Source organism: Miscanthus floridulus, chromosome 16, assembly GCF_019320115.1.
Source record: "Miscanthus floridulus cultivar M001 chromosome 16, ASM1932011v1, whole genome shotgun sequence".
Classification (NCBI taxonomy): Eukaryota; Viridiplantae; Streptophyta; class Magnoliopsida; order Poales; family Poaceae; genus Miscanthus; species Miscanthus floridulus.
The window spans coordinates 6,565,518-6,593,071 of record NC_089595.1 but is presented as its reverse complement, the minus strand read 5'-3'; the positions used below and the strand labels follow the sequence as shown (position 1 = coordinate 6,593,071).

The 27,554-nt window shown below is 47.4% G+C and overlaps 1 protein-coding gene across 1 annotated transcript; it reads right to left on the bottom strand.

Moving 5' to 3' along the window:
* Nucleotides 1–7,114: 7,114 nt before the first annotated feature.
* LOC136510195 (uncharacterized) lies at nt 7,115–27,062 on the bottom strand. Its single transcript, XM_066504737.1, has 9 exons — nt 26,190–27,062; nt 25,124–26,096; nt 24,235–25,007; nt 23,587–24,151; nt 23,151–23,515; nt 22,369–23,001; nt 9,589–9,602; nt 7,233–7,609; nt 7,115–7,146 (listed from the first exon to the last, which is right to left on the bottom strand). Exons 1-9 carry the CDS (start codon nt 27,060–27,062, stop codon nt 7,115–7,117), a joined length of 4,605 nt encoding a protein of 1,534 aa, XP_066360834.1.
* Between the last annotated feature and the right edge of the window lie 492 nt (nt 27,063–27,554).

Genomic DNA, 27,554 nt, shown 5'->3' with positions numbered 1-27,554 from the left:
AGCGGGGCAGACTATCTAGTGACTCCTACTGTACCTCACGCGTGAACGCCTGGCTGATGGATCGATCATGCAACAGTCAACAACAGCAAAAAATGCAACGTTTTTCTGGACGGAGGGAGTAGACAGCCAGCCTGTGTGTTGCGTTGCATTGCATTGTGTGGCCCTTCCAAGTCCCGACATCAGTACTTGCAACTCTGACACGACGCAGCAGGAGCCACTTGTGACATAGTACGGCCTGCAGCTGCCGCGTGACCCAGCACGAATTCGAGATGGCAGTGAGGAGCATGGAGCGAGAGCGCTGCAGTTTGAGACTGACTCTGCCGGACATGGGATCAGTGGTCGTATAGATCGCAGCCATTCAGCCTCGTTGGCCACTTTGCGATCTGCGCCTCCACTTCCTGTGTGCCGCCGGGTCCGTGACTCACCGAACGGAACCTGCCAACCAATCAAACACACAGGAACACTGGAACAGGATGGCAGAGCTGCCTGCAGGACAAAAAACAGTGGCATTCCGTTCCATTCCCGTGGCTGCACCTGCACGTCCAACAAGTGCCCGACCTGTCTGTCAGTCAACCCGTGGCGGATCACACTTCTCTCTGCCTCCACTTCCTGTACGTGCCAAAAGCCACGGCACCAGCCGACCGTTGCACCCAAAAATTCGGCAGTTCGGACGATGATGAAGCGTCCGATCACTCCGGCCACCAATCCACCAGAGTCCAGACCAGCACCAGGCAAACTAGCTGCCTGATTCGCTCCGCGGATGATGGATGGCCAGCAGGTAGCCCCCGGGCCGGAACAAAAAGGGCTGGTCAGGGAGTGGCACACAGGGCAAACGGCAATTTTACTCATCCTTCTAGACTGAGGGCACTTCGGTCTTTTCTCCTCTCAGTTACACACCGTTGCCAGCGAAAATGGACGGAAGGGCTCGAGGGGCAAAAAAATAAAGTATCATGGCATCTAGGTAAGTCCGAACTTTTTAGTGGCTTGTAGGAAAGAGCCATCTTTTTTAATGGTACACAGGAAAAAGCCTCGTTCTTCTTCCAGATTGCATGCCTGGGCTTGATTGCTATTTTTATCTTGGGAGCCTACCTGGCCTTCACCCCACATGATCCACACATTGCCACTGTCGCCTGTGTGCTCCCTCTTGCCGCGATTACACCACAACTCATGACACCAGCCATCCTACTGCTTCTCCATGCATGAACACTTTCTCGTAGGTGGTTCCAAAAACACGTATTTCCTATACTTCAAAGGATATATTGGGTCTTATTACACGTCTTTCCCAAAATTCGATCGTTTTTTAAAACATACCTCCCAGACAAATGCTTTACCGTGATCACTACTGTTTTCACAGCAATCAAAGCAACTATGGGAGCCATTTGGACATGCTTAATACGTTATCTTTTCGCACCCATTTGGACATGCTTAATACAATATCTTTTCACACCAATCATAGAAATTTTGACATTCATTTCTAAATGCTTCCACCTCTGTATTCTCCTACTCCTTGTACTACTAGTGCTGGTGGGCCTTCCTACATTATTGGTAGTTTTTATTATCTCTCCTCCACCCTAATTTTTTTTCTTTTTTGAGGTTTGTCGGTGTGGGTTTTTGTCGTCCAGAAGAAGTGGTGGTTTACTGAATACTGATAGGCTATATATGTATCATCTAAAATTCCAAAATGGCTTGTTGTTTTATTTTCATTATTACTCCCATGTTTCAACGTAAGTGGAATGGCGCAGAGGAGAGACTTTTCTTCACCAAAAAGACCTCCTGCCGGCACATTCGAAAAAAATTCAAATACTTTACTCTTATGAGCTTTGTTACATTGGTTGAAAGCACCATTGGTAGTACTCTATATGGTATTCTGTCTTTTAACTTTTGCTGAGTGTTGACAATTAGTAAAAGTAAATTTAGTAATTATCCTTATGTGTGTATATGATACGTTTTTTTTACTAGACTAGATCGAAGGGATTCAGATATTATAAACGAATAATCCATATACGAATCCAAAACGCCATAGCCACCGGTGCGCCGTCTTACAGTCTAAACAGCTCCACCAATATCGCCAGCAGCGACGCCCACAAGGATGACAGCTAGGAGCACGAGAGCTGCCATGGTCCATATGGAGGACTTGGGGGAAGACCAAACAAAAAGCGATTCCAAATTAATGAGCAGGGCGGCGGCTTGGGCGAAATCCTTGCCTGGCGTGTTACGCCGGGCCGGCGGCGGTGGAACTTCTGTGCCACGCACCTTGTTGAAGGCACCGCTGAAGCCGTTGGTCAGTCCGTCACTTGCTGCGTCCGCGGGCGTTCAATAACTGGGTGAAAACCTAGCCTGGTTTCTCCGGGCCGGCGGCGATGGCGCAGGCGCGTCGTCGAAGTTCTTGATCGCCAAGGCCGGGCAGTTTTCCCGTGTGGTTACCCTGTTCGGTGTTCAGCTCAAGGCGGAGGCGGCATTCGTTGGCGTAACAGCTCGGCGTTTGGTGGTTTGGTGGTTTACACCAAGTGCTTCGTGCTGTTGCCAAGGAAGAAGCATCCAGTCTTCAATGGTGGTCGGTGTCCAACGTTTTCAGTACCTTTATTAGGTCTGACAAACGTGTTTGGTGGCTTCGTCTTGATGTTGGTGATCTTATTCTGTGGAATTGACATCACGGTGGAAGTCAGAGGTCACGTAGGACTACTCGAGCTCCTTGTTGGGGATGTATTTTCTTCAGTCAATTTCTTTCTTTACTTTTTGATGCTGTAATAATTTGGCCTGATTCTACCCACGGGTAGATGAAGCCGGATAGTTTCTATCCTTTATCTAAAAAAAGAGAATTTGGGGGAGACGAACCAAAGAGCGAATCCAAATCAAACTTGATGAAATTGACCATCGAGACCACCGTAGGAGGGACCACCTGCTCCGATGAGATTGAAGCTCGCAGATGACTGGATGAACTCACGTGCTCCGACGAGATTGAAGCTCACAAATGACTGGATGAACTCACGTGCTCCACCGAGGCCCGATTCTACCGATTTCGATCTCGACATGGAGAGGGACGTAGATCGGGACGTGGAAGAAGACCTCACTCCTGAAATGCTGCATCTCTCACGCAGTTTTATAATTACATTGCCCTCGGAGGCTCGGAGCACCATCCGGTGCTAGAGTTACTTTGGATCTGGAATGGATCGTACGTATGTGTTAATTTAAGGAGTTGTTCCAAGAACAGGATGCTGGGAAATTTTATCAAGCTCGTGGGTGGCAAAGGGAAAAAACACACACACAAGTGGCATAATGCATATATGATTCAGTTATCTGATCGGTGATTCTGTCGGTGAAAAAAACACTCCCATGACTCCATGGCTCCGCTTCTTGCTGACATGCTCATCGTGTTCTTGGACCTGCTCCAAAGACCGCTCCTTGCCTCTGGACTCCATCCGATCCGAGCGCAGGTTCCGCCGCAGCACGCGCTGCTGTGCCGCTTGCTCTGCCGCCGCCGACGACGAGCGGCCTTCTCGCATACGCATGCGCTACCCGCACACAGAAATTAAATAGGGAGAGGAGGCGGGCAGAGGGAGCCCAAGCGTCAGGAATTATTGCTGCCCCCCCTATGTACATATCCCTACGGGGAATCGTGCTTTAATTTTTCATTGCATTAAATATCTTGAATAAAAAAAATAGGGAATCTCGTTGCGGTATAAATAGTAGCTACCTGCTCTTCCACTGGGAGAGGGTTTGATTGGGATTGTTCTAGAGTCGTCAATGATTGGTGAACCGGCAGATTCGTTTGCAACTCATGGAAGACCCAATGCGCCGGTTGACCGATTTCAGCCCAACAAACCCAAAGCCCAGCTGCCCTTACTTCTCGGTGAATGTGCCACCGTCACCGTCAATTCCTGCTACTGAATGTGACGTGGTGACTGATTGGGCCCACGACGCACCATCACCCTACGACGTGCTATTAGGACAGTCTCAGTGTGAAGTTTCATGGCGTTGCTTCCAATACTGCCATATCATGCCAAATGAAATGAAATTCGAATGAAACAGCCACTCTCAATGGAGAGTTTCATTCTATGGTTTCATAGACATTTAATTTCATGACTCATAAAGAGTTGGTAATCGTGCCATGAGAGTTTAATCTAGATGAAACTCATTTCTTCTCTTTCTTCTTAAATACACTGCCATGTCATAAAAAATGCATATATGGTAACCTATTTAATACAAATGGAACTCACATGAAACTCTCACTGAAACTGGCCTCATTAACTTGCTCAGTTTTACCCAGATCTATCTTATGTACATAGCACGCATGTCTCTAGAGCCAAGAGCCTATGTTATGTAGTCTTTGATCTTAAGGGGTCGTTTGGGAGAGCTCCCAGGGGCTTCGGCTCCTCCAAAACGCGCACGGTTTATTAGAGCCATTTTTCTCTCTCTTATCCAAAAAATATTGTTCATGCTACTGTTTATTAGAGCCATTTTTCTCTCTCTCTTATCCAAATAAACTGGAAGCCGGGAGGAGCCACTATTTTTGGCTCCTCCGGCTCTGGCTCGTCGACACTGTAGCATGGAGCCGGAGCCAGAAGGAGCCCGGCCAAACAGGCCCTAAGGACGGGATGGGACAAGATAGGTTATCCCACTTTGACTACCCTTAGAAATTTCACAAACTCACTCGTCCTAGCTAGAATGCGGATTTCTCGTAGCCTAGCATGTTGACTCACGAAGAAGAGGAGGAACGGGTCAGCTTGGCATGCCCAAAAGCAGTTTGTTGCGCCTCTAGAGGTGACCATGAATCGGTCCCTTACGCCATCGGAGATAGTGCCTTCGCACCGCTCCTACGCTCCCCCGAGCGGTTCGTGCACAGACATTGCCGATTGCGGGTGACGTGTGGGCTCCTATGACCGTCGGCAAGGTGGCCTCATTGTGCCTATCGAGTGCGTGAGGTGTAGGTAGCATGGGGGCGGCGGTCCAAGGGCGGTGGCAACGGATGCGACGATGTTGGGGGTAGTGGTCGAGGGCATGCAACGCGGGGGAAGAGGGCCCAGGGCGTGCGAGACAACACGGGAGACAAGATTGAGGTGTGCATGGCAGCGCAAGTGGCGGAGAGGCAGGGGTGGCAGCGCATGGGGCAACGGAGAAGAAAGGAGAAGAAGGAAAAAAAAATAAAAAAATACTGACAGGTAGGCCTCATATGTTATAGTCTCATCCAACTTTCCAATGTCTTGTAACCAAACACAAGACATGGATCGTCCCTTCACTCTCAACCAAACACGTGATGGAACCATCATATCCCTGAAAAGTCAAAACTGAGACATGTCTATCTCATTTCACAATGTCTCCAAACCAAACAAACCAAGGATTGAGAACGCGGAGGAGGACATGCGAAATGTGGTCATGTGCCCCTCCCCTTTCCCCTTGCCAATTGAAGAATCCATTAATCATCCACTAAATTGACAGTTAAGAGTAATATAAATATATGCATAACAAGCAACATTTTAGTACTGATTGTTCTTGCTTGCTTTTCCTAACTGCACCGGCACCAGTGGGATGAATTAACAAGGGGATGTGTAAAACAGTAATGTAGCTTTTTTTAAACTAGTAATGTAGCTTTATGGTGCCATGTCATCAGGGAAAATGGGATCCTATTTACTAACACTAGTACTGTTAAATGCTCCATTCAGAAACAACAATTGTGCTTCTACTGTGTCTAGAAATCAAATCATCCATCAAGTCCTAATGGCATACATTAATTATCTAGATCGCAGTCACATACTTACTCCGTTCTTTTTTACATGTCACATTAGGCTTGTCCTAGGTCAAACATTCCTATCTTTGATCATTCATTTAAAAAATCGTTATAGTTTTGTACAAATGGTTGACTTAGGACAAAACTAATACGACAAGTAATGAGATAGACACCACCAAGGGATGGCTGCCAATGTATATCCACTATATATATAGTCATTTATTATTTCTCGAATCTTCCTTACTTGAAGCACTCAACCCAAATGCCTCTAAGGCTAAAACAATCCATAATTTTGTCGGTGCATCTAGTGGTCCCGATATTTTCGTGACTTCGCTTTGCCCCAACACAAGTTTTTGTTGGTGCCATGCATCCTCTGACTCATCATACCAATTTTGAGGCCCAAACCGGTTAAAGTTGCCACCATTAGTTTTAATGGGACCAAACTAGCAAACCTCTCACACACCACGCAAGGTGTGACTCACCAATATCAATGAGTATCCAGCCTACGCCCAAATGCAATTGCCTTCCTCCTTGACTTGACCAATGGCATCTTCATGTTTGAGCTGCAGCTTGCAGCTTTGGGTTTTTGGCTCTGTAAGGAAAATGGACCCTAGGCCCATTTACTTTAGATTTTGGTGTTTGATGACCGATACAACCAAATTAGACTAATGAATTTGTAAGTAATTATTTTGTAGTTCAATAGGGTGCAAGACATGACTTGGACGAAGGCGACATGATGATCCCACGATCAACATCATAAGCAAGACCATAGAAGCACAAGAGAAGCCCCAAGATATCAAACATAGTCCAAGCACGAAGATAGGAACCAAGCCAGATGCAAGATCGCGAAGAAACGAGCACGGCAGAGGTGACCGGACGCGGCCCTTATAGGGACTGGACGCGTCCAATCAGTTGCTCAGTAACTACAGGCGTCAGCAGCAGCGACCGGACGCTGAGGACTAAAAGTGACCGAACGCGACAATGGCACTGTTCATCATCTCGGCAACACATTCAGCACTGATCGGACGCTGGCGGATAATTGACTGAACGTAAGAACTGCAGCGTCCGATCGATTCCAGAGAGGTTTCAGAGTGGCGACAGCGCGACCGGACGCGTCCGATCAACAGTGACCGAACTCGGCAGTGCGTCCGATCAATGCGCGCGCTCTAACGGTCGGGACGACCAGACACGTCCGATCAGGACGACAGCAGCATCCGGTCAGTAATAGAAAGCTGGGTTTCGCCCCAACGGCTACTTTCTCTACGGAGCTTATAAATAGACCCCTAACCGGCCATTTGAGGAGTGTGGAGCTGAGGAAACATACCAAGGGTGTTGATACACCATTTTAGTGATCTTCACTTGTATAGTGCTTAGTGATTCATTAGGTGATTAGCATAGGTACTTTGCGAAGGATCTGAAATCTGAATTGGAACATGGAAAATCTGAAACGCTTGAATGTCATCAGGGTTTAGGGGAAGAAGAGGGAAGTAGATTTCATTTTTCTCACCCCGTATCTTCCTGACAAAGAGCTTGGAGGCCTTGAGCACCTCCACGCAGACGGAGACGTCGGCAGCGTCTACAAGGTCGCAGAGCTCCTGCGTAGGGAACTCGACCGGCACCCCAAAGGCAGCCATGAAGAGAGCGAGGCCGCGGGCGGCCGCAGCACCGGCCGCATCGCCGACCCCGCCGCCGCTGACGCGTAGGAGGCGGCTGCGCCCCGTCAGCGCGGCTTCACGGGCCTCCTGCCGCAGCAGCAGCTCCGCCCCCTCCCTCCCCTGTCCCCGGAGGCGCGGGCACCCGGCACGCACGCAGAGCTTGAGGAGGAGCGTGCAGGCGGCCTCCACGTCGGGGCTCTCGGCGCGGATGTAGTAGCGGCCCACGGATCTAAGCGCCGTCGGGTGAGAGAGATAGAGAGCGAGTGAGAGAGAGAGTGCGGCGTCGGATGGATAAGTGAGAATGAAACCCTAGGGTTTCGGATGTCCGGCGGGTAGTTTTGTCGCTGGTTGGACGAACCTCGGCCGTTCGATTCAGATCGAGGGCTTAGATCGTTGACAGGCTTAACAGGCCTGCGGGTTTCAGTGGCCTACCAGCAAAAGTGAGGCCCAAGCCCAGGTTTGGGTTCCGGCGGCAGCATTTGTAGGGGCGGCTGGTGATTGAGCCGCCCCTACAAATCGCAACACCAGGGGTGGCTGGTGATTGAGCCGCCCCTACAAATCAGACCCATTTGTAGGGGCGGCTCGTATCACCAGCCGCCCCTGTTGTTTCATTTGTAGGGGCGGATGGTCTCTGGGCTCCCGAGCACGTCACTATAGGGGCGGCTCCATCACCAGCCGCCCCTACAAAAAATTTGTTCCGTTACTGCAAACCGTTTTTCACGTAGTGAATCTTGTGCAGGCATGGGATGGGGTGCAGGCGTCAGGGATGTGTCCAAGAAGCGGGGCTAGGGCGTGGTGCGATGCGGACGGTGGTGCTGCGTCCGGGACGCAGGGCGCTGGTGCGGGCTGGGACACGGAAGGGGGGGCACGGGATGCAATGCGTGCGGGCGCGGGAGGTGCATCTGGACGCGTCGTCTGTCCGTCTGAACGCTAGCTATTCCGATGTTATTTAAAAAAAACTAACTTCACAAGCTGATTGCTCACAAGAGGCCAGGCATTGGATCGGTATCGGATTCGGACCGTCCGATCGATCCAGTTCGTCCACGCGTGGTTTTTTCTTTTAAAAAAAGTGCTCGTTGCCCGGCGGCCACCACATTCCTCCTACTTCTCTTGCAGTCTTGCTCCGCCACCACCATCGCCGTATTCATCGCGCTCTGCCTGGTCGCTGTGTGGATGTGGCATCGTCCATGCTTGTTACCCTTGCCGAGTTCTCAGATTATGCCAAGTATTTTTCTTCTATCTTCAAAAATATCTTGACACATGGATAAAATGTTTATTTGACAGTGCAATTAATACATATAGGAACTACTCCTTTTTTTATGAAACAGGAGAGGGAAATCTATATCTGTATCACATAATAAAAAGACAATTTCTTTCCATTGATTTTCGTCCGGCCCATTCTTTTGGCCCAACGACCCAATCCACATTCCCTCACGCTAAATCCTTCAACCCACGCAGCCACTCCCCCGTCTCTTCTCGCGCATGGCGCGCCCCGTCTCTCCGGCATGCCGCGCTGCTCCCCCGTCTCTTCCGCACGCACGGCGCGCTGCTCCCCCGTCTGTCCCGCACGGCGTCGGAGTTGGAGGGTGGCCGAAAGTCGTCGCGTTTGCCTGCGCTGGCTCGGCTAGCCGGCTACGCCTGAACGCGCCTGCGCCGGAGCAAGGACATCCAGCAGCGAGCAGCCCGACAGCCAGCGCGGTGCCTGTGGCCCTGCGTGGAGCAGCGGAGGACGTCCGACGGCCATCAGTGGCGCGCGGTGTCAGAGTTCCCTTTTCTCGGGCCGCTCGACCGCTGACCACCGTAAAAGCAGCCTCTCTATCGCGCCGCCGCTGGCACAACCGCCTATACACATAGGCACACCCTAGATACGCATGTGGTTGGGGCTCACTTAGGAGCCCTCCTCATCTCCCATCAGTTCGCCACCGGCAGGGCGTCGGCCCCAAATCAGGCGCTTCTGTTCGGCGCCTTGATGGATTGGGAAAGAGGGTGCGAAAAAGAAATAGAATAGAAGAAAGGGTTTCAGGTGGAAAAGTGTGAGAGAGAAAGAAAATATGAGAGAATTTAAATTGAATTCGAGAAACTCAGAATTCTAGATATAAAAGTGCAGCCCAGGGCCACCTGCTGCTCGGCTGGAATCCGCCGTATGGGGCTAGTGCGCCAGTGTACTGGGATGACCAGTGGCCCAAGTGTTGCCTCTTTTTTTCTTACGGTTTTCTCTTTTTCTGGTAAGCAGCAAACTTGTAAATTATGTGTAAAGTCATAGAAAAATCATAGAATAGAAAATTATTTTTTAACTCCTCTTGACTATGTCTGCACTTTAGTATAAAATATTCGGTGTAGTTACAGATCTATGTTTTTCTTCAAAAACTAATGGAGGTTCCATAGTTCTTTTGTAGTGAAAATTTTATGGTAATCTCCTATCCATGTGTAGAATCCATGGTAAAAATTTCATGTACAATGAATGCATATTGAATCAGTTAAAGTTTAAAAGAAAAAATGGCCAAATAAAATAAAACGAAGGAGCACAGAGCACTCAGGCTACACCAAAACAGGTGACCAGTCCGTCTCCCCGCAAATAGGGATTCAAGCGGGCTTAATAGCCGTACAGGCGGCCTGCGAGATGCCGCATCAATCGCTTACAAAAATTGTGTATCCGCATGGTTCGTCCCTACGCTTGGTATTGCTGCCACCGCACAGAGGGTCCTCATCGCATCAGTGTCAGAAACAGACATTTATGGGAAGATCTGGATTCCATGGCTCGACGGCCCCAGAGACAAGGCGACCACGTGGTGTTCACATAGTGCGATGCCTTAGAACGTCGGTGCGGAGCCAAGCTCGGTAACTAGGTCTCTAATCTCTGCAAGCTCAGTGGCCCTGTTACATGTGACGCATCCCGTTGGGCCAGTGCCCACGATGAGGCTCTCTCCCCAATGGTGCACTAGGCACGGTGCTGGCATTCTGGCCATGCCACACCTTGCTGTGCATCACGCATTACGCTAAAAAGCAGCAACGCTGTGGCGTGGTGAGAGTGCACACTTCAGAAGGTGCAGAGGAAGGACGTCGTGCCCTGCATGGGCAAGCTAAAGGAGATATTAGCGGTGTTTGAGGAGGTCGACGAGGTGGAAGAGACGAACCACAACCGCCATGGATGTTCGCACACTAAACAAAATGTGATCTTTCACATAAACAGTCATTTCTTTTACACCTAAATCTTCAATAGAATAAAAATTAGAATATGTTTTTTATTAACCCATTCCAACTTTACACTTAAATCTTCAGTCGAATAAAAATTAGTATATGTCTTTTATTAACATGTTGCAACGCATGGATAATTTTGCTAGTTTATTAAAAAGTTTTAAAGAAAGTAAAAAAAAACAGAGAAAAGACAGTACATATAGAAACTACCCTTGTTTTTATTGGGAGTGACCTTAATGATTTAAGCCGAATCGAACCAGCGACCTAGTGTTCAACCACAACACCTCTCTACCACTACACCACACACCCATTTGTGAGTCGTGACTACATATAAGATGCTATCCTCTTATATTAATATTTCATAATCTTATATTGAATATTTTGACTGCTAAATGAACTAAAATGCAAAAAGTTTCAACTACAAAGTTTTAAATCATGTCAAACACTACAACTTTGATACAGAGTGTGTCCATCAGAGAATGTTTGAAAAATTCCAAATTTTGAATATCAAAATATTCGAACTTTAAACAAATATTTTATACACTATAAAACTTATCAACAGAAAAAATATAGATCAGGTCGGCCACTACAACGTCGATATTAGCTATCTGAACATTCAAGGTTATTTAGAAAATTGAAATTCAAAATCTATAAACTTATGACACATATTTGGGACTCTAAACATTCGAATCAAAAAAAAAATTAACCACAAAGTTGTAGATTGTATTGAGAACTACAACTTTTGTATAGACCATGTTAACATACGAGGTTATTTGAAAATTTTAAAATTTAAATCTGTTAACTTAAAACAATATTTTCGAACTATAGATAGTTTCAAATAAAAAACTTTTCAGCTATAAAGTTCTAGATCGCGTCGAGAACTACAATTTTAATATAAAGTTTGTCTTCATCGGAGTTCACATGGAAAAATGATGAATTTCTTTTGGACGTATCTATTTATAGAGACAAACATGTTCATAGGACCCACTTCTAAAACTCGACTTTTAGAGACGGACCATGAGAAAGGTCGTCTCTGATAATGCGATTTTCAGAGACAGGCACCTTAAGATGCCTGCCTTAAAAAACAATTTAGTAAGACAGGCATCCTAAGACGGCCGCCTCTGTATCGGTGATTTTCATAGGCGGTTTTTTTAGGACGGGCTCAAGCATCTTTTCAGCTCTTTTGCTCTCGGCCGGTATGCTCAGGCATAATTTCAGCCATTTTGCTTTTTGGATCGGGTGTCAGCTTATTAGCTACCCTCATCAGCGGGCTCAAGCATCTTTTCAGCTCTTTTACTCTCAGCCGGTATGCTTAGTGAAAACAACTGGGAGAAAGCCATAATAAGACATATGTTGTCGAGGAACACCATCTTTATTGATCATGAACGTTGATCTCTTGTGGCTTGTATATATATTCTTCCTTGAGTTGTTTTTATGCGTAGAATCTTCTTAGTTGGCTGATGTGTCATGTATTGTTGACTTCTTTTCCATCTTTAGTTTCTCAACTTGTACGTGCCTGATCTGGGTTGTCTTGGTTGTTTTTATCCGGGAACCTTTCTCGTGTCTTCTCCTCTGCAGTAATCATCTTTTCTACTGTGCGTCTGAATTCTTCATTGTTTCTTGGGTTTTCTTTGCAGAAGTCCTGAAATTGCCACCTAGCCATGATTCCGTGAGAGAAAGCTTCGATTACTTCTCGTTGGGTGATGTCATGTACTTGAGCACGTAGTTCGCCAAATCGTTGATAGTAATTCCTGAGACTTTCGCCTCCTTTCTGCTTGAGTCCTTTTAATTCTACGTGGGTGATGGGGTGCGTAATGATACCCGTGAAATTTTCACAGAAAACTCTTTGCAAGTCTTCCCAATTTCGGATTGACCCTGGATTTAATTTATTGAACCATTGGAGGGGCATGGTTTCTAGGGCCATGGGAAAGAACAAGGTCTTGATATCATCGTCTCCTCCGGCTAGTTCAATCGACTGCGAGTAAATCCTGAGCCACTGCCTTGGTTCGGTCTTGCCATCATATTTATAGTGGTTGGACGGATTAAACTTGTGAGGTAGTCATATTGAAGCAAGTCTGTTTGCAAAACAGGGGAATCTATCGTGCGTTCTGGCTTCTGTGTATTCTGATTCAGCACCTCCTTCTAGCCAACTATTGTCTTAGTGAGTGTAGTTCTACGGGGCTGTCTGAATAGGTACTTTGCTTCTGATCTTTCTTGGTTGTTCGACTCGATAGTTTTGACTATGGTCCCTTCTACTTTCTCTATTGTGACTTCCACTTGGTCCAAGTCTCTCGAAAGCGGACTTTCTTTGATTTTGATCTTCCTTCCTATAAGATGTTGACCTGGCAGGTAGTCTTGAGCGGGTCCTTCCATCGTGCGTCCTTAGGGCTGTTGACCGAAGAAGGTCCCAGAGCTTTTCCTATTTTTCATTGGGAAGTGATGTCGCTTCGAGTTCTTTTAGTGCTTCTCGGATCCTATTGTAGGGTGTGTTCGCCGCGCATCTTTCTTCAACTTCTTGTTCTAATTTTCTTCTATCGTACTCAGCCAGATCTGACTCATATTTGATCCAAGCTTCCTTGCACTGCCTAGCACGGTGTTGGCGTCCTTGTTTCAATTTGTTTCTTCTTTCTCTGGCTTGCTTCTAATTCTTGGTCTCACCATCGTGCCCCTGGATAAAGGGTGATATGTTGGACTCAGATTCATCCGATGACCTGATGTCGGGTGCTTCCGAGGGGAGCAATGGTGATCGAGGACGACGAACCATGAATACTTCTCGTGCGTGAATTGTTCTGTTATCGGCATTGGTTTCCACACTGTCAGAGTTATTGATAACTTTAGTAGAGGCTTCAAGGTCGCAGATCGAGTCTCCTTCTTTGTAGGGTAGGATTGCTGTCGTCCTCGTGCCGACTAGTTGGGTACCGCTGTCCTCAGGAACAGAACCTGGCCAGTGGACGATGCAGTCTTGAGATGTTATAGTTAGTATGAGACCTTCCTGAGTTTCTTTTAGTGGCATTCTAAGCACCAGATCGAGGGATCCTTCGGGCTATGCCTGATAAGATTTTGCCATGTTGTGGAGTCCGAACGGAAAAGGATCTGACTTCTTGAAAGAACTTTGAGTATACTCCGAGTTGTATTCTTGATAGGCCGAGGCCGCGTTCTGGAGCCCCGCCGGAAAAGAACTCGGTTTCTCGAAAGAACTCGGGTAAGGCTCCATCTCGGATGCAGAGCCTGAGTTTGAGTCAGATGCGCAAAGCCGCGAAATCTGAGTTGGATCGGACATCACGAGCCGCGCGAATCTTCCAGTGAGTTGATCTGTCGTAGTCGCCGAAATAGAAATGTCTTCATGGTGATCCGAATCTTCGAAGAGACGGCTTTGGAGCTTGCCATCGTCGCCTGCCTCGTAGATCCATGAACCGAAAATGAAGGTTGATCCCGTCGAGAAGATCATGTTGTCGAGGTCCGTCGAGCTCTCGGATGCAATTTCGCCGAAAGCCCCTACCTGGCGCGCCAGCTGTCGATGTTTCACCATCGATAGCCTGCCACGGGGGTACCTGGGGCAGTTTGTTCTGGCTTCAGCGTATGCAGAACTCGACGGTAAACGCAAGAGATAGTCGATTTATCCTGGTTCGGACCCTCGATCGTTGATCAAGTAACAACCCTACGTCCAGTCGGCGTTAGCCTTTGCGTTGGATTGATTGTAAAGTGTTATGTCGTCCAAAGTCCCTTGGACCTCCCTATCTAAGGAGTCCTGCCCTCCTTTATATAGTTAGGAGGCCAGAGTCCTAGTTGGTTTACAATGTAGAGTCCTAGTAGGATTACAGGGTAGTATTACTACTAGGATTACATGAGAGAAATCCTAATCAAACTAGATCTCCTCTCTTCCTTGCGGTGTATCCTGTGGGTCCCGCATCGACAGCAACACTTAAGTAGTACAATACCTTAGGAGGTGTTTGGTCCAAGGGCTAAAGTTTAGTCCGTGTCACATCGAACAGTCGGATGCTAACTAAGAGGAATAAACATGAGCTAATTATAAAACTAATTACACAGAGTAGACTAACCAGCGAGACCCTCCTAGTATGCAATATTTATGTTGTAAAATTCAAATTTTATAAAGCAATATATATGTTTTTAGAAACTTATATATAAAAGTAGAGAGAGGCATGCAAAATCAATAAAGCTGTATATTATTGGGTTCACAAGCCTAAATAAATATTTATGATAGACCTGTGCAGAGTTTGGATGTAGAAAATTAGATGCTATCAATTATTTGCCACAATATCAGATAACATTAGTAATTTAAATGGCATATTAAGATGGCAACGGATTTAAATCCTAAACTCTTTTTGAACCATATTGTTTGACAAATCAAGTTTATATAACTGGAGCTCCTAATTGTGAAATAATGAAAAATAACTCTCTACTAAGGTCTGTTTGATCCTATAGGCTAACAACTTGTAACTAAAAATTGGCTCTAGTCTATCTAAATAGGACTGACGGATGTACTTTTGCTAGCTTTTTTTTTGTACCTAGCTTTTGCTAGTTCAAATTATAAGCCACTTTGGATTTCTAGCTATATAGTTTTTGGCTCTGTTCGGCTTACCCCATATTCAGCTTGTTCGGCTTCTTTTTTCAGCGGAAACAGTATTTTTCTCTCACAATAATTTAGCTAGAACAGTGTTTTTAGCCAATTTCAGCCAAGTTTCAGACCAGCGAACGGGGTCACATCTATATACATTTTTTTTTTAAAAAGTCGCTGGTAGTACTTCTACCAAGCAAATATATTAGTAAGCAAATATATTAATAAAGAAGACTATGTATCTATACATGCTAGACTACCCTTCTCCTCGATTCCTGCATGCTGCTTAGAATCTGGTGGTAATGTCGATCACTGGTAGGCTTGGTACCAGGTTATTTCTCGGCCAGCGCATGTGAAGTTTTTTTTCTTAATGCACTGCCACGGGTGTGGTCTTTCAACGTAGGCTGAGTTTTTTTTTATTCTCTCATTTTTCCTATGTGTTCATAATATACTACGTGCACTGACTATGGAAGTAATCGTTTCAACTTACAAAATGATCGAGTAAAATACACTAGTAATCCTTACACTTTTCCTGCGATATGTCACTCAAGTCCCCATATTTAAAATCATTTTCAAGTCGTTCTCAGTTGTCATCCAAGTTACAAGTTCTCAAAATGTCATTTTCATGTCCTGCACTAGTCCTATAATATTGTTGGAATCACTAGACTTGTCACATGGTGTCTAGCTTCCGGGTCTAAACACACCTCACCATGTTCTGACGTTGCATACCACGGTGGATCCCTACTTGACCATGGGGTCCCATGATAGGGCAGGGTCTGCACGTCGGTCTCTAATGCTACATCTCGATGATTCCCCCCTCTGGCCGCGAGTTGGTTGACGACAATGATACCCATCCATGTCAAATTGTCGCAGGAGGTCACCTAATAAAGACAAAGCACACATGATTAGCCTCACTGCATCACCACGAGAGGTCATTGGACTAGAGTGCGCAAGCTATCTGTGGGCAATAACCCTCTAGCAACAATGGAGCAAGAGATGCGAGTGAACGATTCTTGGCTGCAATATATGCTTGGTGGTGATCGCACCATGCCTAATTATTCATCGTGGCTGGAACTCATATATAGGCAAATCAGCCGTCCACCTTCCTCTTCCATCTTTGGCATCACCTACTTCGGCCTTGTTGCCTCTACTACTAGGTTAGTCATGGCTTTTGAGGTGGCGGATGAATAAAGCTGAGGGATTTGAGATGGCGATGGTTGCAGGATTCGCTTGGTAGCGCGGAGAGAGAGAGAGGGAGAGAGAGAGAGAGGAGTATGGTACCCACTTATTGAGAGTTGTGCTGACCACGAAGGATCCATCACAGGTTGCCACATAGAGCCATAGAGCGGGTTGGGTTCTGTTTGGACATGGATGGCATTGGATGACAATTTTAGGCGGAGGCGGAGCTTAGTTGAGCATGCCCTTGTTAAACATAATTTGCACTGATTAAATAGTAAACTTATTACTATTTCACTTTTAGTTTGATGTTTAGAACATAGTAGAACATTCCTGTTACCTAATTTCTTCGAGCTCCGCCTCTGATTTTAGGGACTCAAAAGTGACATTTTAAGAGCTTGGGACCTGAATAACACCTCAGAATAAGTTAATATAAGTTCGGAGGTCTAAAACTGCATTTTTAGGGTTTGATTACCTAAATGAAACCCAAGGATCGTCAGTGTATTTTAATCTAGAAAACATTCAACAACTACCTCTTTTATAATAATATTTGCAGCATCTATCTTTGTTTATAACAACCAATCTATCACAGATCTAAGAACCTTTATACCAGCACGTAGCATTATGTGATATCCAAGGGCATACATACTACAGTTTTATAAGTTGCTTAATTTTGGCCAAAATAAGTTAAAATTAGAAGTCAAACAACATGTTTTTATAGCCTTTTTTTACTGTGCTTCTCTCTTAGTAGCCATTTGCAGTAAAACGTAAAACTTGACTAAACCACCTTATTTGGACCTAATTATTCTTTTCTTATATGTGATGTTTTTCCAGAAAAGAAGTTATTTTCTCAGCCCTCTACCAAACAGACCTAATTAGTACAGCAGCCGCACCAGCGCTTAGCAAGGGACAAGATTTTAGGATATTTTTTTAGCCTATCAAATGGCCACCCTTGTAACTCCCTGATCTGACATGGGTGGCATTGCCTTTTGATCTCGGGTAAAGAAAACTAGTAACAAACGCACACATGTAGATGAATTAACAAGGCATTGGCTACCCTACGTGAACAGAAGGAATAACTAGCCAACGTCCTATTTGCTTGGCTTATAAGCCGTACTCAGCCAACGAATAATATTTTTCTCTCATAACAAATCAGCCAACAATACTTTCAGCCATGGCTTATCAGCTAAGTGAACAGGGCACAAATTAAATGGGACAGCTCGGGTTAAAAAAAACTGTGCATGCACAGATCTAGATGAATTAATAATAAGAAAGCACACTCCCGGTCTCCCCCTTCCTACGCTACTCCGTAGCCCAGTTGCCTGCTCATCGGAGCATTTTTAGCCTTGTTTGGATCCATAAAACTAACAATTAGTTGACTAATTTTTAGTCCCTAAGCATACAAACATGTAGACTAATTGTTAGTTCACTAGTCCACTTGTAGGAGCTAATAGGACTAGTTGTTAGTCCTAATCCATCCAAACAGGCTCTTAGAGTTCACTTATATATCTAAATGACACCCACAAATTATAAAGTTGCTTTAGAAAATGTTCAACAACCATTTATACCTCTTCTACAATAACATTTGCAGCTTCTATCTTTCTTTGCAACAACCAATCTATCACAGATCTAAGAACCTCTATCCTAGCACAGAGTATTATGTGATATCCAAGGGCATTTTTTTTGAATCCGCTATCAAGGGCATATTTAGTAGTACAACTTATAAGTTCAATGGATATATGCCTATGCGTTGCACCGGTATCATAATTTTTTGAATTGAACCTCAGTAATCTGATGCGGACACGTAAGCTCCGAGGACTTCGTATCAGACGCAGACACGTGAATATGGTCTTCGTATCGTAATCGAGTAGCGGTCGCGAACATGTGAGCTCCGAGTAGAGTTTGATTCGTACCGGACACGTGAGCAGGGATGAAGATTTGGTATCACCAAGTAGATGATAACTTTAGTCTTTTTAGGTATAGGGATAGAGATAGATACTTTATGGCCAAAATAAGTTAAAATTAAAAAGCCAAACAACATGTTTTCTATTGTCTTTTTTGACCGCGCTTCTTCCTTAATAGCCTTGGCTAGCTCAAAAATTTTTGTTACACTTAAATCTTCAGTCGATTAAAAATTAGTATATGTCTTTTATTAACCTGTTGCAACGCACGGACAATTTTGCTAGTTTATTAAAAAGTTTTAAAGAAAGTAAAAAAACGGAGAACAGAAAGTACATATAGAAACTACCCTTGTTTTTTTATTGGGAGTGACCTTAATGATTTAAGCCGAATCGAACCCTAGTGTTCAACCACAACACCTCTCTACCACTACACCACACACCCATTTGTGAGTTGTGACTACATATAAGATGCTATCCTCTTATATTAATATTTCATTATATTGAATATTTTGGCTGCTAAATGAACTAAAATGCAGAAAGTTTCAACTACAAAGTTTTAAATCATGTCAAACACTACAACTTTGATACAGAGTGTGTCCATCCGAGAATGTTTGAAAAATTCCAAATTTTGAATATCAAAATATTCGAACTTTAAACAAATATTTTATACAATATAAAACTTATCAACAAAAAAAATATAGATCAGGTCGGCCACTACAACGTCGATATTAGCTATCTGAACATTCAAGGTTATTTAGAAAATTTAAATTTTGAAATTCAAAATCTATAAACTTATGACACATATTTGGGACTCTAAACATTCGAATCAAAAAGTTTTCAACCCCAAAGTTGTAGATTGTATTGAGAACTACAACTTTTGTATAGACCATGTTAACATACGAGGTTATTTGAAAATTTTAAATCTGTGAACTTAAAACAATATTTTCGGACTATAGATAGTTTCAAATAAAAAACTTTTCAGCTACAAAGTTCTAAATCGTGCCGAGAACTACAATTTTAATATAAAGTTTGTCTTCATCGGAGTTCACATGGAAAAGTGATGAATTTCTTTTGGATGTATCTATTTATAGAGACGAACATGTTCATAGGACCCACTTCTAAAAATCGACTTTTAGAGACGGACCATGAGAAAGGTCGCCTCAGTTAATGCGATTTTCAGAGACGGGCACCTTAGATGCCTGCCTCTAAAAAACAATTTAGTAAGACAGGCATCCTAAGACGGCCGCCTCTGTATCAGTGATTTTCATAGGCGGTTGTTTTAGGACGGCCACCTGCGTAAATAATTTTCAGAAACGAACATTTTTCTAGAGGCCCTTAACCAATTACAGCTGTTGCTAAGTGTGTCCGTCTCTATTAATCAGAGATTCTATCTTCTAAAATCATCTTTTAGTAGGATTTCTCTTGTTTTGGACGAGCTATAGGTAACATCTCTTAAAAGTATTCCTGAGATGGTTGATTACAAGATGACTTCCTTGCCGTTTGAGACACTAGTACTGAATTGTTAATATTTATGTACCGTTGAACATGCCTTATGAATTAAAAAGAACAAAATTCTCTCAGTTTAGCGTTGCATACGAGTCTACCGTCTTGTGATCATAGGAGCCTTAGTAGCATGTGAGGTTCTAGGGTTTGACTTTATATGGGAGCGAATTTAAAAGAGGCTTGTATCCTAGGCGCTCGGTAGCACGTCTAGGGCAGCTAGGCTCAGTGGCGAAGCTAGAGCTAAAATGAGGGGGTGCAACACTTAAGTAGTACAATACCTTAGGGGGTGTTTGATCCAGGGGCTAAAGTTTAGTCCGTGTCACATCGAACGGTCGGATGCTAACCAGGAGGAATAAACATGAGCGATATTTATGTTGTAAAATTCAAATTTTATGTTGTAAAATTACACAGGAGTAGACTAACTAGCGAGACCCTCCTAGTATGCAATATTTATGTTGTAAAAATCAAATTTTATAAAGCAATATATTTGTTTTCAGAAACTTATATATAAAAGTAGAGAGAGGTATGCAATATTTATGTTGTAAGATAGGGTTACCAATAAAATTAGTGCCTCTTATATATAATAATAAAGCATTGATGGAAAAATATATAATTTCACTTTTATTAGTATTTGTCCCCTAATGGAAGAAAATCTAGGTTTTAACTAAACATTCAGCTTACGCTATGAATTTGAGATTTGGTCTAACCCAAAAAAAGCACATTTCTATTGTTTGATTTGTAGTAATTGTTTTTATTTTAGTTCTTCCTAAGGGCATGTTTGGCAGGGCTCTGGCTCCTCTGAAAATGGCTCCGGCTCTTGCTCCTCTGAAGGAGTAGCTCCTCTGGAGGAGCTGAAGCCGTTCTGGAAAACGTTTGGCAAAATGGCTCCTTCGCACTAGACGACGTGAACCCACAGCAAGAAGCTGCGCGAAGCTCGTTTTTTAGGCTTCTCTTGCGCAGGCAAAAAATGGCTCTGGCTCTTGACCGGCTCTCCATGCGGAGCCCTTTTCAAAACAGGCGTTTGGCACAGCTCCTGCAGAAGCCGGAGCTGAAGCCCCTGCAGGAGCCCTGCCAAAGAGGCTCTAATAGACTTCACTAAATAATTTGGCAGGTACCTCATTGTTGTAGATGATTTATGGGATTCGGAATCATGGGAAACCATTCAGAATGCTTTTATAAAAAATAGTTGTGCCTGCATAATCATCACAACCACACGTAAAACTGAAGTTGCTGAATCTTGCTGCTCTTTACATTGGGGTCACATCTATAAATTACGTCCTCTTAATTTCGAGAACTCAAGAAAGTTGTTCCTGAAGAGAATATTTGGTTCAGAAGAGGGGTGCCCATCATACCTGACTGTAGCTTGTCATGACATGCCGAAAAACTGTGATGGTTTGCCTTTGGCAATTATAGCAATAGCTGGTTTGTTGGCAGGGAAAGCACAAACTGTAGATGAATGGAACAAAGTTGAGCATTCTTTTGGTCATGCACTTGAAAGGCAACCGGATATCACTAAAATGATACAAATATTGTCTCTGAGTTATTTTGACCTTCCTCTGCACCTAAGAAGTTGTCTTTTGTATCTGAGTATATTCCCAGAAGATTATGAGATTGAAAATAAACTCTTATGTTTGGTGTTCCTAACATAAGAGTTGACCCACAAAGGAAGATTCGACGGCTCTCTCTCCGTGACAGGAATGAGGTCAGTGATGCCTTAGTAGGCTTATGGGATAAAAGAACATATTATCATGCCCGTGCCGTTTCGGTGTTCCCTGGAAGTCTTGACATCCTCCCTTCTCTGCTAAAGTTCAGACATGTCCGTGTTTTGGACTTAAAAGACTGCATGGGACTACAAGCCTGCCATCTAGCACATCTGGGCAGGCTATTTGCATTGAGGTACTTGAGCTTATGTTGCACAAAGATAGACGAGCTTCCTGAAGAAATTGGAGAGCTGCAGTATTTACAAACACTGGATGTAAGGCAAACTCGTATAAAAGATCTGCCATCCAGTGTTGGTCTCCTTGCACGGTTGGTCACTCTATTATGTAGTCAATCTGTGCGGCTGCCAGATGGATTTGGGAAGAACATGCAAGCATTGCAGTGGCTGGGGTTCATCGGTGTTTCCATTCGGGGGTCCATCGCACAAGAGCTTCGTCAGCTAAGAAATCTACAGATACTGGAGGTAATGATTGATGATGAGGTTAGCAAAGATCTAGCATCATGTTGGAGCTTATGGATCTGAGGGCGTAGGAGTGGGAGATGAGAGGTCTGGGCTTGAAACCCCGGCGACGAACTGGCGGCGCCGTGCTCGGCGCCTGGCTGGAAGCTCGGTGACAACAGGAGACCATGAACAGTAACGCCCGAGGGCCTAAGGTGAGATAAACTCAATCTCAGACTGATCTTTATTCCTTTTGATTGGTTGACACTTATACCAACTCAATAACAAACCTCTCCTAAATCTAAGGGCTAACAAACTTGACTTAACAAACTCCAACTAAAATAACTCTCCTAACTAATCTCCTACTGAACCTGCTGGAGCCCAGCCCGGCTCCCACGCCTGGCCCTGGCTGCCGCACCTCTGGTGCAAGCCCCCACCCAACTACCTTAGCCACTCGTCTTGTTTCGATGGTGGTATACCTTTCCCACCATAACATCACTCCCCCCCTTGACGAACAGCTCGTCCTCGAGCTGGAAAGCGGGGAACTCAGCACGGAACTCGTCCAGCGGCTCCCAGGTGGCTTCATCTTCAGGCAATGCCGCCCATTGGATCAAAACATGCCAAGTGCCCCGCCGAAGCTGGGCACACAGAGCACGTGCTGGCTGCTGGAGGCGACGGCCATGGCGCAGTGGAGGAAGGGCCGGGGGCGTTGTTGGAGGAGTCCCCCGGAACGACTTGAGGACGCCAACATGAAAGACGTTGTGGATGCGCGCTCCTTCTGGCAGCGACAGCCGGTATGCGACGTCGCCAATGCGCTCGGTCACCTGGAACGGGCCGGCGAACCACGAGCTGAGCTTGCCCCGCGGCCCCGACAGCAACGACTGCACCGGTCGATGAAGGATGCGGAGCCACACCCAATCGCCCACCGCAAACTCCAAGGGGCGATGGTGGCCGTCGTAGTAGCGCTTGACATACTCTTGGGCTTGGAGAAGGCGTTTGCGCACCTCAGCCAGGAAGGCGTCTCGATCCTGGAGAAGCGCGTCGACGGTGTCGGTGCGTGCTGTGCCTGCAGTATAGGAAATTAAGGCAGGCGGAGGCCGGCCGTAAACAACCTGAAATGGCAAAGTCCGCAAGGCAGTGTGGTAGGACGTGTTGTAGTAGTACTCGGCCTAGGGCAGCCACTCCAACCAAGCACGGGGACGGTCGCCGGTGATGTAGCGCAAATACATGGCAATGGTCTTGTTGACTGCTTCGGACTGACCATCAGTTTGCGGGTGGAATGCCGTACTGAGGCGGAGCTTGACCCCCGCCAACTTGAAGAGATCCCGCCACACATTGCCAGTGAACACGGGTCCCTGTCGCTGACAATGGAGTTGGGGAACCCGTGCAGGCGAACGATGGCCTCGAAGAATGCCTTGGCAACCGACGCCGCTGTATACGGATGACTGAGCACGATGAAGTGCGCATGCTTGGAGAAGCGATCGACCACCGTTAAAATGACGCTCTTGCCATTAACACACGGCAGGCCTTCAATGAAGTCGAGCGAGATGTCAGACCACACCTGTGATGGCACCTCCAGTGGCTGCAGTAGCCCCGTCGGCCGAAGGGGGACTCCACCTTGTTCTTCTGACAAACGGCGCAGGCGTGCACAAAGTCGCGCACCTATGCACGATCGCCCTCAACGTAGAACTAGGCACGTAGACGGTGGAGGGTCTTCTGAATGCCCTCATGCCCAACCGAGTGGGCAAGCTCCAGCACTGTGGGCAGCAGCGCCGAGTGCACGGGCACAAAGACGCAGGTGCCGTGGAGGATGAGGCCGTCAACGACGCGCCAATGGGCGTCGCGGTCAGCGGCTATTGAGTCCCGCAGCGCGTGCAGGGCTGTGTCCTCCTCGAGCTCGCGGCGGAGGTTGTCGAAGAGGTCGAAGGATGGTCTTGACAAGGCGTGAAGATGATCCGTAGCCTCGTCACGCCGGGACAGCGCGTCGGCCACCACGTTCAGGCGCTCCCACCGAAATTCGATGGCAAAGTCATAGCCGAACAGCTTGGAGACCCACTGATGTTGAGGCAGGGTGGAGAGGCGCTGGTCGAGGAGGAACTTGAGCGCATAGTGATCTGTGCGCACGACGAAACGACGCCCCCACAGATATGGCCTCCAGTGCCGAACAACTTGTACCAGTCCAATGAGTTCCCGCTCATACGCAGCGAGCTTCATGTGCCTTGGCGAGAACGGCCTACTGAAGAATACGATAGCGCCCGTGCCCTAGTGCAGCACAGCACAAAACCCGACCCAGACGCATCGCAATCCACCGTGAAGGGTAACTCGAAGTCCGGCAATTGGAGAACCGGAGCCACAGCCAGCGCTTGTTTCAATGCCGTGAATGCCGCTGCTGCCGCCTCAGACCACAGAAAAGCGTCCTTGCGCAGGAGCTGCGTGAGAGGCGCAGCGATGGCACCAAAATCCTTGATGAAGCGGCGGTAGTAGCCCGCCAAGCCGAGGAAGCCACGGAGACCCTGCGCTGAGCGCGGCTGAGGCCACGACGTCACTGCCTCCACCTTGGATTGGTCCATGGCCACCCCATCAGCAGAAATGATGTGGCCCAGGTACGCGACGGAGGACGCGACGAACGAACACTTGTTGCGCTTGATGCGCAACTGCTGTTCCCGCAACACTGTGAGGACGGCCTTGACATGCTGGAGGTGTGACGTCCACGAAGGGCTGTAGATTAGAATGTCATCGAAGAAAACCAATACAAACTTACGCTGGTACGGCCGAAGGACCGTGTTCATGAGGCTCTGGAATGTCGCCGGCGCGTTGGTCAGGCCGAATGGCATGACCAAAAACTCGAAGTGCCCATGATGTGTGTGGAAGGCCGTCTTCTCAATGTCATCAGCGTGCAGCTGGACTTGATGGTAGCCTGAACGGAGATCCAATTTGGTGAAGAATTTGGCGCCTTTGAGTTCATCCAGGAGCTCCTCAACCACTGGAATGGGAACTTGTCCTTGACTGTGCGGTCGTTGAGGGCGCGATAATCCACACAAAAGCGCCAGGAGGAGTCCGGCTTCTTGACCAGCAGCACCGACGCTGAAAATGCCGACGTACTTGGCCGGATTATGCCCTGGGACAGCATAGCAGCACACTGGGACTCGAGCTCGTCTTTCTGGAGCTGCGGATATCGGTAGGGACGGACTGCTACCGGAGCCATGTTGGGCTACAGGTGTATTCGGTGATCACATGAACGGACCGGTGGCAAGCCCTGGGGCTCAGCGAAGAGGTCCTCGAAAGACTGTAGTAAGCGCTCCATCAGAGCCGGCCCATCTTGGCGAAGTGCATGGAGGCGCTGAGTTGATTGTACATCATGCCGTGTCGACCCGATGCCGTGCCAGAACATGCGGCGTCCTTGGCGTGAGAACGCCATACACAAATCATCGAAGTCCCAGAGGATGGGCCCCAACGTCCTTAGAAAAGTGACGCCGAGGACCATGTCGTAGCCGTCAATCGGGATCAAGTAGCAGTCGATGGAGAATTGTTCGTCTGCAATGCGGATGGCGACGTCCTTCATGAGTCCACGGCAGGTCACGCGGTCACCGTTGGCGACGATGACCCCGGTGCCCGGGCTGGGATGGAACTGAAGGCCAATGCGTCGGGCGACGTCGCCGCGCACAAAATTATGCGTGGACCCTGAATCCAAGAGTGCAACAAACTGCTCATTGCCAATCTGTATGTAGAGCTGCATGGTGTCCTCAGTCCGAATGCCAGTAATGGCGTTGAGCGAGATCATGGGGGCATCGGGGTTGAAGGGCGGCTGGTTCGCTGCTGCAGGTGCCGCTGGCTCCTCATCGGCGTCATCTGGTTCCTCGACAATGTAGTTTGTTGTTTCCAGATAAAAGAGCCGGGCACACTTGTGGCCGTGAACATACTGCTCATCACAGTTGTAGCAGAGCCCCTGTTTGCGGCGTTCAGCCATCTCCTCCGGTGACAGCCGCTTGAATGGCCTTGTAGTGATTGCCGTCACGGTGGGTGCTAGTGCAGTCCCCGCATTGCGGCGAGGCGAGCGGCCCGACGGCGCTGGTAGGGCGAGCGGTGCAGGCGTATTCCGCTGCTCGTACGCGCGTGCCAGCCGCATGGCCCGCTGGAGATCTTGCGGGTCGTGGAGCTCGACGTCGACGCGGATGTGGTCCGGAAGGCCCCCGGTGAACAGCTGAGCCTGCTAGTACGACGAGAGGCAACCGGCATGCGCCATACGCGCCTGAAACGCATCTAGGTACGCCTCAACCGATGATGTGAATGGTAGGCGTGCCAGGTCTGCCAAGTGATTGGTACTGAGCGGTGGTCCGAAACATTGATGGCACAGTCGCTTGAACTCTTCCCATTCGGGCCGGCCGGCGTCGCGTTCCAGAATTGTGTACCACATCTGGGCTGTGCCGGTGAGGTGGTAGGACGCGAGCCAGACCCAATCCGCGTGACGAGTCTGCTGGGCGCGGAAAAACTGCTCACACTTGAGCAGCCAGCCGAGCGGGTCCTCCTTGCCGTCATATGTGGGAAAGGACAGCTTATTGTAGCGGGGAACAGCAGGGCCCTCTGGCTCCGGTGGTAGATGAGGCAGTGGCGGCGGTGTGTACATCGCGGCCGAAGGTGGCAGCGCAGCGACCCCTGCCCCTTGCATGATGGATGACAGGGAAGGCACGGGCGACGGTGAGTGTGGAAAAGCAATCTGGGTGATGGGAACACCCGTGGATGGCGGCTGCGGCGGCAGAGACAGGGCACCGGTGATGGTAACTCCCGTGGTCGGCACTGGTGGTGTGGCCTGGAAAGATGGTGGGGTGGAGAACGGGAACTCCAAGATGGCCGGGCCCGACGCAGGCAACGCCAGAACTCCGCCGTAACCCAGCAGCCCGTACTGGAAGAACGGTTGCCCCGAAGACGAGGGCTGGCACTCCACCGCAGCGAGATGCAAGGAGATGTCCCCCATCTGGCGTTGCATCGCGTAGATGGCCGTCGTCAAGGCCTTGAATGCCTCGGTGGGAGATGCTGGGGTCGCGGATGGCGGACTGAGCAGCGACGCGGTGGTGGCAACAATTGGCGCAGAGGTGGTGAGCAAAGGGAATGCAGAGGTGGTGTCGGCGGTGGTGGTTGGAGCGACGGCGGCGGCGGAAGACCCCTGACCAGACATGGTTGATACCAGGTTGTTGGAGCTTATGGATCTGAGGGCGTAGGAGTGGGAGATGAGAGGCCTGGGCTTGAAACCCCGGCGACGAACTGGCGGCGCCGTGCTCGGCGCCTGGCTGGAAGCTCGGTGACAACAGGAGACCGTGAACAGTAACGCCCGAGGGGCCAAGGTGAGATAAATTCAATCTCAGGCTGATCTTTATTCCTTTTGATTGTTTGACACTTATACCAACTCAATAACAAACCTCTCCTAAATCTAAGGGCTAACAAACTTGACTTAACAAACTCCAACTAAAATAACTCTCCTAACTAATCTCCTACTGAACCTGCTAGAGCCTAGCCCGGCTCCCACGCCTGGCCCTGGCTGCCGCACCTCTGGTGCAAGCCCCCACCCAACTACCTTAGCCACTCGTCTTGTTTCGACGGTGGTATACCTTTCCCACCCTAACACATCATCTCTGTGTACACTTGGTATGGGATGCCTAAATTCTTTTAC